General features: G+C 45.0%; 1 protein-coding gene across 1 annotated transcript in view; it reads left to right on the forward strand.

Moving 5' to 3' along the window:
* Positions 1 to 6,510: 6,510 nt before the first annotated feature.
* Positions 6,511 to 12,189, forward strand: part of COL23A1 (collagen type XXIII alpha 1 chain) — a 352,859-nt gene continuing 347,180 nt past the window's right edge. The window contains exon 1 of the mRNA XM_067732638.1: positions 6,511 to 7,027. Coding sequence (XP_067588739.1) covers positions 6,737 to 7,027 — 291 coding nt within the window. The 5' untranslated portion in view covers positions 6,511 to 6,736. The remainder of the gene's footprint in view (positions 7,028 to 12,189) is intronic.

Here is a 12,189-nt window from a genome sequence, read left to right on the forward strand (position 1 = left end):
CGTACAACTGAAAACTATTCCTCTGAATAATCTTGAAGGGCTAGATGCTAGAGAAATTAGAAGTGACTCAGCCACGACTCCTAATAATTGTGGCTGAATTGTGACTTAAACTCAGGTATCCTAGATTCTAGCATTGTGCATTCTTGTGATAATACAACTTACTGAGTTAAAAACTTAAGTTTGATTCTTGTTCGTGGTTCTGTGAAATGGGATGAAATGAATGTAATGGCTAGTAGTTTAATTACTTGGATTCAGTTTTTCTCACGTTTTTCTTTAGTAGTTGATACATAGCTTCAACCATCAAAATGGTTAAAATGGTATGATAATTTGAAAATATACTCTGTTTTAAGTAGATAGGCAGATAACCTGTATTTAAACTTATCTTGACATCCTGGAATGAAGAAACACTTTGTCAGCGTGGCCTGGCTTTTTAACTCATTTCCAGTTTGAAATTTCTGATTCCCACAAAATTTGGTGCAAGTAAGGTATTTTAAATTTAAACATCCAGGGACTTCCAGGGTGGTGCAGTGGTTAAGAATCCACCTGCTAATGCAGATGATGCGGGTTCAAGCCCCGGTCCAGGAAGATCCCACATGGCGTGAAGCAACTAAGTTGGTGTGCCACAACTGCTGAGCCTGAGCTCTAGAGCCCAAGAGCCACAATTACTGAGCCCATGTGCTGCAAGTACTGAAGACGGCATGCCCATGTGCTGCAAGTACTGAAGACCGCATGCCCGTGTGCTGCAAGTACTGAAGACTGCGTGCCTAGAGCCCATGCTCCATAAGAGAAACCACCGCAATGAGAAGCCTGCACACCACAACGAAGAGTAGTCCCCACTCACCGCAACTAGAGAAAGCCTGCACGCAGCAATGAAGACCCAACACAGCCAAAAATAAATAAGTTTTAAAAATTTTGTAAATTTGAACATCTAGTACTTTGTTTAACAAACTGCATTTTCAGGGAATTCCCTGGTGGTCCAGTGGTTAGGACTCTGCTTCCACTGCAGGGGGCACTGGTTCAATCCCTGGTTAGGGAACTAAGATCCCACATGCCAAGCAGCCAACAACAAAAAAAGGCGACCTTTTCAAATAGAACAGAAGAATTCATGAGTCAATAACAGTATTAATAACATCAGTAATTGTTGGCTTAGTAGGTTGCACGTTTGCAAATAAATAGGTAGAAATAATTTTAATTCTTAAAAGTTGATCATTTGATCACGATTTTTGAGAAGTTGCTATATCCAGCTAAATCCTTAATCTAAAGTTTAGTTGGTTAATTGGTTTTATTTTTTCCATATTTTTATAGAGGGAAGGTAAAGTTTTAAGTCAGGTTGGCTTTATAACTCCTTGGCCAGTCCAGCCTTTGCGGCCAGTTTTATGTTAGTGATTATTAAAAATAAAATGCAAAAGTTGAATAATGAACCTCTATATATAGCCCAGCTTAAAAAATTAAAAACATTTTGCAAATTTTGTTTCATCAGTTCCCCAACTTATTTTCCTGTTGCATTTAAGTACAAATGTCAGATACCATTTCATCCATATTTCTGTACTGTATATCTTTTAACGTGAGTTTTTAGTGCCAGTATCACACCTAACAAAATAATTCCTTATCTGGTAGAGTCTATAAAGTTTCATGATTGTCTAAAGAGTTATTTTAAGTTAGTTTGAATCAGTACCGAGTCAGGGTCCACACATAGCTAATTTGTCTCAGATCTCTTAATCACTATGTGCCTTTTTTTCTCCCCTTTTTATTTCTTTGCTAATTGAAACTTGGTCATTTGTCTTGAGAGAATTTCCCATACTCAATATTTCATTGGAGTGGTGTCCTTTCCTCTAGTCCCCACTTATCCTGTAAACTGATAGTTAATGAAGTTTTTTAATAGTATTCCTTCTGATAAATACAGAAGGGATGTTAGAAATACACTGTGTTGCTACTCTTTATGAAATAATATATTTGGGCACCAATCATCAGTGGATGCTAAAACCATGAGGGGAAAACTGATGGAGAACTTTATAATGAAGGGATCAGGCTGAATCTCAGGTTGGCAACCAGATGGATGTGTTGATATGCGTCTGAGGTGATGCAGTAGGAAATACACAGCACCTGTGGGGTATCACTGCCTTTAAAACAAAAAAATTGAATTTGGATCTAGTCAAGCCTGTAGATTGAAATTGAAATATAAAGAAGCATCCCGACCCTTTTTGTTCATTTCTTACCTGTCAATTCTTTGGGATAGCAGTTCAATGAATTAAAAGAGCTCAGACTTCTTACCAGCATGGTTTCAACTTTAGTCCCAGGTCTTCTCTGTGTTTGGAGGAGTAAGTTACTTTAAAGTAACTACACTTCCTTACTTGGAATTACTTAGGGATAATATCTGTTATCCAATAGCCAATGCAGGGGACACAGGTTCAATCCCTGGTCCGGGAAAATACCACATGCCGCGGAGCAACTAAGCCCGTGCGCCACAACTACTGAGCCCACGCACTGCAACTACTGAAGTCCATGCACCTAGAGCCCGTGCTCTGCAACAAGAGAAGCCACAACAGTGAGAAGCCTGCGCACCGCAACTAGAGAAAGCCCGCTGGCAGCAACAAAGACCCAACACAGCCAAAAATTTTTTAAAAATTTTTTAATCTAGCAGATTACCTGGCTTTTAGTAGTCCCACTAGTCAATAGCAGTTATGTACTTTGTTTTCTATAAATGCGTTAACCCCTAGTAAATAGCAGTTACTTTACTTTCTATAAATGCTTTAACCCAGGTGACTTCATATTTTTTTAAAATTTTCCCAGTAATGTTGGTTGTTCCTCTTTAGGGCACCAGGAATTACAAAACTATCAAGAATTCTACTTTTTTACAGGCTCCGGACGCGCAGGCTCAGCAGCTATGGCTCACGGGCCTAGCCGCTTCGCGGCATGTGGGATCTTCCCGGACCGGGGCACGAACCCGTGTCCCCTGCATCGGCAGGCGGACTCTCAACCACTGCGCCACCAGGGAAGCCCAAGAATTCTACTTTTGATTCCCTATCATAGCAGTTTTTATTGCTACATTTCACTGAAACTGGAAGGGGGAATAGAATTTTTCAAAGAATTTTTCTTTTTTTAACCAATCAAGAATGGTCAACTATTCAGATGTATTTTCTTACATTCACTCCTTTCCTGGTTTTAGTTTGTTTTTAAATGTTGCAATTCTGGGGAGAAGTTATATATAATTAAAAGACTTTAGCATAGATTTAATTGTAAAGACTTGAAACCATCCTAAATATCCCAAAGGAGCAGACACCTCATAGGTCTAGTTCTTTAGATACTATCAACAGCAGTTACATGTAATGAGATTAAAGATTAATTGTAGATTTGGAGGAGTTCCCATGCACCCCCTCCTCCCAGTGACTTAAAATGTTTCCCATTACAAATATAAATGAAAAGGTTTTTTTTAACTTAAAAAAAAACAGTGCTGCTTTTTTTTATCATGAGCTTTGAATTTTATTATTTTTTATTTTTTTGCAGTACGTGGGCCTCTCGCCGTCGCGGCTTCTTCCGTTGTGGAGCACAGGCTCCGGACGCGCAGGCTCAGCGGCCATGGCTCACAGGCCCAGAGGCTCCGCAGCATGTGGGATCTTCCCGGAACGGGGCACGAACCCGTGTCTCCTGCATCGGCAGGCGGACTCTCAACCACTGCACCACCAGGGAAGCCCGAGGTCCCTCTTAATGTGTATTCCACATCCTGAAAGATGGCACTGCAGTCTTTTAGCATATTTTTTCTGAATACTCTGAGTTGGTGCTTCACCTGTGCCTTCAAAAGGCAGTTCCAGTGTTCTGTGAGGCTGGCTGCTTCTGGCTGGTGCAGGATGTAATACAACCAGTGGATTCCATGGTCATGGGCTCACTCCCCCCCTTACTCTGCTGTAAAGTGGGTTCCCTGGTCAGATGCTCTGTTATATACGACTCCATACCTGTGGAATGGGGAATCTGTATGGATAGTGGTGCTGGCTGAGGCTCTGCAAACAGGGAAGACAAGCCCATACCTAGTATAGCTATCCACCCCTGTGAGGGACAAATTGCTGGCCCTTCTGGGATGAAGAGAGTCCAAAGTAGTTGATTTGCCACCAAGTAGCCTGAGGACTAGTGCCTATCGCTGACAGGTTAGCCATTTCAGAGGCAGCAGTAGCTAGATTGACCTTGGTAATCTATATGCATGTTAGGGAATGCAGTGGATTCCTGCCCACCCCCCAGATCTGCTCTCCACCACTCTGACTCAGCTCTCTGCCCTTAGGAGGCTGACCTCTTTGCATTGCATCATCTGGGCTCCCTTGCCCTGTAGGTTTGGTCAGTGGGAGGACCAGCAGATCAGAGAGTTAAGAGGAGAGAGAGATTATCCCCCAGCTCCTTACCTTCCAAGCCATGGTTTTGCAGAAGTGGTATCCCTTGACCAAAGGCCACAGCTCCTGTTGAGCTGACCTTTGTCTAGCTCCGAGCATTCACAGGGTTCCCACACAGTTCCTCCTTCTCCCCCCTGTAGCTAGAGATGGTAATGGCCTCCCACTGTTTATACTCCAGAGTGCTTCTTCAACATCCCCTGTTGGCTTCCCTTAATCTGCCCCACCATGTAGACAGTCTCTACAGTCAGACTGTCTTCAGTCTGAGGATGCCATCTGTTCCTTCCAGGACCTCAACTTACAAAATAGAGTATTTTCTGCCTTGTCTTTTAAATTAAGCTGTAGGCAGTAAACATATTTTTGCCCTTCCTTAATTCACTTGACAAATATTTGCCAGATCCTGTACCGCTCTTTGAGAAAACAGGGGCGAACAAGACAAATGGGTAACTTTGTCTTGTTAATAAAAAGGTAACTTCAAACAGTGATAAATTATCTTCCTGAGTAATCCTTCTGAGGCCTGCGAGTGAAGCCTCCTTAGATTGGACAGGTCTTTTGGAGATAGTGAGGTTTGAGGACCTGGGACCTTGACCTGAAGGAGGAGCTTGCTCAAAGATCTGAGAGCAGGATATTCCAGATAGTGAGGCTGTAGGCAAGGGCAAAGGCCAAAGAGACCAATGAGCTTGGCTTGTTTAATACACAGAAGCTTCTGGAATATGGTGAACAATACATGCAGGTGATGGGCAATTTGCCTATGTGTTTGTAGCAAGAATGATGTGCCAACTTGTAATATGGTGTTGGCCTCTTTTCAAAGAAGACAATCCAGTTTGCTGAGCAAGTACTTTTCAAACTACTTATTGGGCATATGCTAGATCTTAGCAAGACCTATCTCTGTATAACCACTTAACTGTGACCCCAAGTTACCTAAGGTCACAGCTACAAAGTTGCAGAGGTGAGATGCCAACCACTTGTTTTATTCCAATCTTGGAGGTAATTTTCCCCTCCAAATTAAGGGATTAAGGAGGAATATGTCAGCTGAAAGTCCTCAACAGTGTTAAGAGCTGTCCAAAGACGCTAATAAATCCAAAGATACCCAGAGGGTGGGAAGATATAACAGGTCTTTTTTTCAAAACCGGCTGTGGATTTGCCCAAATTACAAAGGTCCAAGCAAGTCTGTTGTTTTTATTTGATTATTACTGGAGTTAGTGGGAGAGTTATGTGGGACCCATTTTAGGATACAATATGCCTGGTAGGAATCTGAGCCAGCAGAGAATGTGCTTGACTTCCAGCCTTGCCCCCCTTTCTTGAAAAAGACTGTTCGGGCCATTTGATTCTCATTCAGGCTTTCCTACTTTAACCCTGTGGTGTACATTTGCATCAGAATCGCAGTATAGGTTAAATGTGGTGCATACTAGATGATTATTTTTGGCCAAGTTGTGTTTCCAGTACAGAATTAAGCCATCAGCTCATCAAAAGTTGGAGTTCTTTTTCCCTATCTTTTGCATTTGTTAAAGCCTAAATTTTCTCAAATGAAAGAATTCTCTAGGTCAGGAACAAGGTCTTACAATTTGTTTCCAGCACCGCCTGTCTGGCACATAATAAATGGTGAGAGTATTAAATATTCTAAGAGGCATCCTTCCACTAGGCTCAATCCCGACCCTGACTGCGTATGAATGCACAAGAGGTCGCTTTCCACCACCAAGCGGCGCTAGGGCACCATCTAGAAAGGATTCACTAAGTTTTCCACAGGGTTTGAAGTTTCGTACTTCAAAACTTCTGACACTTCAAAGTGTCAGGTTAATTTACAAGTCGAGGGGAATTTTCCCAACAAATGAATGATGCCGCAGCCAGGGGTAGGCTGCAGAAGGCGCTCTGAGTCTCTGGGTGCACCACAGACCTCTTGGGATTGCAGCTGGAACTCGGGCTGAGGAGTCGCAGAGGTGCATGCGCGGGAGTGGGTGCAGCCCGGCGTCCAGGGTGCAGCCTGGCGTCCAGGTGAGGGCGGAGGTGCGTGCTGCGCGCGGGGTCAGCCAGGTACGCGCTGTGGGGCTAGCCAGCTCCGTTTCCGCCCCCGCCCCCGCCCCCTCGCCGCGCGGGGCAGGCCTGGCCGCTCCTCCCCTGGGTGGGTCCCGGCTCCTTTTCTGGCAGGGTCTATTTGCATAGAGGAAACTGCCCAAAGTGGCCGCTGTGGAGGAGCTGGCTGCCGGGAAGGGGGCGTGCGCCGCGGTCCGCTGCTGCCTGGAGGCCAAGCCCCGCGCCGGGCCGACCTCGTGCCTCGGGCTCTCCAGCACGCTCCAGCACGCTCAGCCAGCGACCCCGGCTCTCTGCACCGTCCCCTCTGAGAGTCCACCCGCGACGAGCACACCATGAGTCCAGGCCAGTGCGCCGGCGGCGACGCGCGTAAGGGCTGCCGGACGGGCGGCGGCGGCGGCGCGGGGCGTCCCGCGACGGCAGCCGGGGCCTGGGCGGTGAGCGCGCTGTGCCTGCTGCTTTCCGCCGGCTCGGCGGCCGCCTGCCTGCTGCTGGGCGTCCAGGCGGCCGCGCTGCAGGGCCGGGTGGCGGCGCTCGAGGAAGAGCGGGAGCTGCTGTGGCGCGCGGGGTCGCCGGACACCCTGGTCGCCTGGGCCGAGCCACAACTGGAGCGCCTGCTGCGCGAGGTAAGTCGCCGAGCGCAGGGCTGAGAGTGTCCGTGCGCCGGGAGCCGTTGCGGTGAGGAAAGGTCGCTCGCCAGCCGTGAGCGCCCGAGTCCGTCCGAGCAGCCTGCGCGGGGCCGGGGGTGGGGTGGGGTGCTGAGGGAGGCTGGGGTGCTGGCGGCCGAGGGGTCCTGCTGTTCCCGCTCCAGCCTCAGGGTCGGCCTGCGTGAAAAACAACCTAGAAGTGCTGTTTCGGGGACGAGCAGGGGGAGGAAGAGGAAGGACTGAGAACTTTGAAATAACAGATCTGGGGGCGGGTCTCCACGGGTGTGTGCGCTCGGACCGGTGGCTTCCCGCCTGCGTTAAGCGCCTGCCTTCCTACCTGTGCCAGGATAATGAAGAAGCTTTTGCGGGAAGTGTGTGGTGACTTCTGTCACTGGTAGCAGCTACTGTTCCCAACGCTGATATACCTGCAGAGGTGTGGGGCTCCCAGCAGACCGGAGGTTTCCTGGTGGCAGGAAACCTCAGTCAGACCCTGGCCGGGGCCCTTGGAGGGGCATGGTTAATCCAGCCTGCGCTGTCCACCCTCCGGCCCCTCAGGAAAGTGTTTCAGAACAGCTCCATCTTGGAGATGCTGTGCTGTGCCTGGGGCTGCTTGGGCTCAGCGCTCACCCAGGGCATCCCAGACCTGAGGGGGTGCCAACATCAGCTTGGCAGGGTGAGGGGAATAAAAAACAGTCCGGGCCAAAAAGTACAGATTCTGGATTCGGTCGACGCCACCTAGGCGATGCCACCTGGGCATTGTGGACACAGCAGATGCTGAGTTTCCTTGCTGGAAGCATCATATGAGACTCTCTGACACTTCTGTTAAGGTTGCTGCTATGTGTCTTCAAAGCAGGAGCCACATGTGAGACTTCAAATCTCTCACCCATCATGCTGATCAAAACCTCCAGCAGGGCACCTCCCCATAGAACAGTGGTGGTAGACTGGCCAGAGCACCCCTGCTTGTGCTGGCCTCCCTTGCCTGAGCCATCCTCTTCTTCCTAGGAAAGGCAGCTACCCCAAGATCACAAGCATATTCCCCAAAAGGGCATCCTCAACTGTAGTATGAATAGCACCACAGTGTTTCAAGGTAGAGGAGAAGATGGGCAGGGCTGTTACTACCATTTCCCCTGAACTGTGCCCAGCTGTGATCTTTATTAATGTAGCTGTGTATCCATTTTTTAGTTAATTTGGATTCTTTAAGGTGAATGGGAGAAAACTGTACCATGCCTTTGTGTTCACCATACCTATTTCTTAGTCACTTTAATTTAAGCCAGTGTTACATCTCTTCTAACTTGGTTTTGGGCAAAATTGCTGCTTCATGAAATGATTTCCTATGTTCCTCTTGAAAGTGCCTGCAGACTTTAGAAATCTCTGCTGGCAACTCCTGGTGATGGTTTCATAATTGCAGCCCATTACCTTTTGGCAAATCCTTAGAGACAAGGGTATTGAATTGATTTATGGAGGGCCAGTAAAATTTCTACCTGTTAGTGCTATAACTGTGGCTGTTCTTTCGAATGGGGGGCCCCTTTTACTTAATAAAAAATAAACTGCAAGCTTTGATTGAGTAAATCAGAAATCCCAGTAAAACCTTTTAGAAGAAACTTGCAAATTGTGTCCATTCTAATAGGGAGGAGAGTGCTGGGAAAGCAGCCACTGCTGAGATTCGAGTCCTGAACTATGCAGATCATAGGAGGCTTCATCCTGCTTCCAAGGAGTTATTGGGCAGAGTATTCCCCCTCTCTCTCCCTCTCTGTTTCTCTCTCTCTCTCTCTCCATACCACCCCCCCCCCACGCCACCTCCCCCACTTCTTTCCTCTTCATTAGTAAGGGGAAGGGAAAATTTCAAATCCTGGGATTGCCACTTGAAATTTGCTGTACCATTCTGCAGGCTACATCATTAGCATAGGACACATCCTAATGCTTGTGCTACTAGCTAACCAAGTTTGGTGTTGAGGAGTCTCTACTTGGAGCATCTGAGATGCCACACTATGAATGCAGTTGGGGTTCAGCTTCTGACTGTTTCAGTGTCCCTGTGAAAAGGCATCTCTTTCCCAGGGCACCAGTCTGTTCCTGCTCCTAGCCATTCTTCTCACAAATGTCACTGGATGAGAAATGTACATGGCCTGGCCAGTGACCCTGAGAGTCCCTGGCTGAGATGAGGTGACTCATGGGAGGTGCATAGTGGGAGTTGGTAATTGGGTTTAAATAGATGTGAAGATAATTTAGAAAAACTATTTGATATGAAGGACAAATAAATAATGAACTGAAAATCTCTTAAAGAAAGAACCTTTGTACTTGAACATGTTTTTCAGTTCTAATTTGTTCGCAGTGAAGCATCCTTTCAGCCTGTGCTGAAGTAGCTGTGTATGTGAGGATGCCTGCAGCTTGTCCTTTTACCAACAAGCTTGTTTTCAGAGAATAGAAATCCTTGCCAACCATACACAACTTTAATGTCAGAAAAAAATAAAAAATAAGCCAACAGAAGCCACTGTTAATATTGGACCCACTGTCTTTGTTCCCTTGGGAACAGAACTGTGAAATAACTTCTTTGGGACTGGCTGATGTGCCTGATGATGTAGATATAGAAGCTACAAAAAAGGAATATTCATGATAACTCATGATTATTAAAGACCCTTCCCATGGTACAAAATAAAGAAATGGTTTTCAGAAAATAAAAGCAAGATTTTTGAGCAAGAGTCATTAACAATAGTATCTTCAGTATGACCCAAAAATATAAATGCAAAACAAGCATATGATATTATGCTTTTAAAGTGCTTTAAAAAGCTTGCCTCGGTAATCAACCCCCCCATTAGTTATACCTATAGTTACAGTACTACAAAAGCTTAAATTTTAGAGTAAATAAAATAGCTGCTATACCACAGTAAAAACTTTAATGCAAGGATTAAAGAAATATTTAGTTGTATTCAGAGGAAACTATTTTCAGCTTACAATGGATTTATTGTTGGCTGTTGGTCTTCCATTCTCCAGACCAATCAGTTTGAAAACAAGAAAAGCCCAGAGACTCAGGGTAAAATTCAAGCCCTTTCCTTCCCTACCATCAACTATATATATTGACTAAGTTACCATAAAACCCAAATCAGGAATCAAATGTAGCTTTTCTTGGCCTCTGTGGCAGCTTGTCACTTATCAGGACTGCTCTAAGGTGTATGCTTTAATAAAAATGGCAATTTTTGAGTCCCATAGCACAACTGGAGATGGAGTATAAATCATAGCTACATTTGTTTCCTTGACATTTCCTGGCTCCCAAACCAAAAAAGTTTACAGTTACTTCCTGGCATGCTCACTTTATTTCTCCACTCTTTTTTTTTTCCTTGTTTTTTTTGCAGAAGTTTAGGAGAGCTTTATAATAATAGCAGCATGTTTAGAATGAGCCGACTGTTGGGGCATTCCTTTCACGGATATATTTTGGAATTGTTGAATTGGACTTTTACACATTAGCTTTGAAGATTTGCAGCAGTGCTCCTGAAGTTCGGGGATCTGAAAGCTGAATGAATTTAGACCAGCAGGCAGAGAGGGGTAGATGATAAATGGGGTTTCAGTCCCACTATTTACTAGTCCTGGCATCTAACCTCTTCAACTTCCTGAGCTCCAACTTCCTCTTCCCTAATACGATGGTCACAACTACCTGTGTACTGATGAGCAAATAAGATAATGTAGAGGAAAGTGTTGGTCAGTAAGTCTTTTGATGGTGAGTACCAAAATCCCCAAGTGTGATTCCTTAAACAGTACAGTCATTGAATTATCTTGCATAACCTGAGAATCCTGGAAGTCAGCCTGCAGGTCCTGGGTTAGTTCAATGACTTGGCCATGACTGGGTGCCAGGTCATTCTCTGCCATTCTCTTTTTTTTTGTTTTGTTTTCCCTGTCACTTTATTTTTATTTTCTCTCACAACTTTACATTTACTTTCTTTTTTTTTTTTTACATATTTATTGGAGTATAATTGCTTTACAATGGTGTGTTAGTTTCTGCTTTATAACAAAGTGAATCAGTTATACATATACATATGTTCCCATCTCCTCCCTCTTGCATCTCCCTCCCTCCCACCCTCCCTATCCCACCCATCCAGGTGGTCACAAAGCACCCAGCTGATCTCCCTGTGCCATGCGGCTGCTTCCCACTAGCTAGCTATTTTACATTTGGTAATGTATATATGTCCATGCCTCTCTCTCACTTTGTCACAGCTTACCCTTCCCCCTCCCCATATCCTCAAGTCCATTCTCTAGTAGGTCTGTGTCTTTTTTTTTTTTTTTTGTCCTTGGATTGTGCATTTTATTTCTCATATATCAAGTTATACCTTTGTTTGAGAGCATCATGACATTTGTTTTATTTTATTTTATTTTTTAACATCTTTATTGGGGTATAATTGCTTTACAATGGTGTGTTAGTTTCTGCTTTATAACAAAGTGAATCAGTTATACATATACATATGTTCCCATATCTCTTCCCTCTTGCGTCTCCCTCCCTCCCACCCTCCCTATCCCACCCCTCCAGAGGGTCACAAAGCACCGAGCTGATCTCCCTGTGCTATGTGGCTGCTTCCCACTAGCTATCTACCTTACGTTTGGTAGTGTATATATGTCCATGCCTCTCTCTTGCTTTGTCACAGCTCACCCTTCCCCCTCCCCATATACTCAAGTCTGTTCTCTAGTACGTCTGTGTCTTTATTCCTGTCTTACCCCTAGGTTCTTCATGATATTTTTTTTTCTTAAATGCCATATATATCTGTTAGCATACGGTATTTGTCTTTCTCTTTCTGACTTATTTCGCTCTGTATGACAGACTCTAGGTCTGTCCACCTCATTACAAATAGCTCAATTTTGTTTCTTTTTATGGCTGAGTAATATTCCATTGTATATATGTGCCACATCTTCTTTATCCATTCATCCGATGATGGACACTTAGGTTGTTTCCACCTCTGGGCTATTGTAAATAGAACTTCAATGAACATTTTGGTACATGACTCTTTTTGAATTATGGTTTTCTCAGGGTATATGCCCAGTAGTGGGATTGCTGGGTCATATGGTAGTTCTATTTGTAGTTTTTTAAGGAAACTCCATACTGTTCTCCATAGTGGCTGTACCAATTCACATTCCCACCAGCAATGCAAGAGTGTTCCCTT

The sequence above is a fragment of the Pseudorca crassidens genome, chromosome 3, assembly GCF_039906515.1.
Source record: "Pseudorca crassidens isolate mPseCra1 chromosome 3, mPseCra1.hap1, whole genome shotgun sequence".
NCBI classification, from domain to species: domain Eukaryota; kingdom Metazoa; phylum Chordata; class Mammalia; order Artiodactyla; family Delphinidae; genus Pseudorca; species Pseudorca crassidens.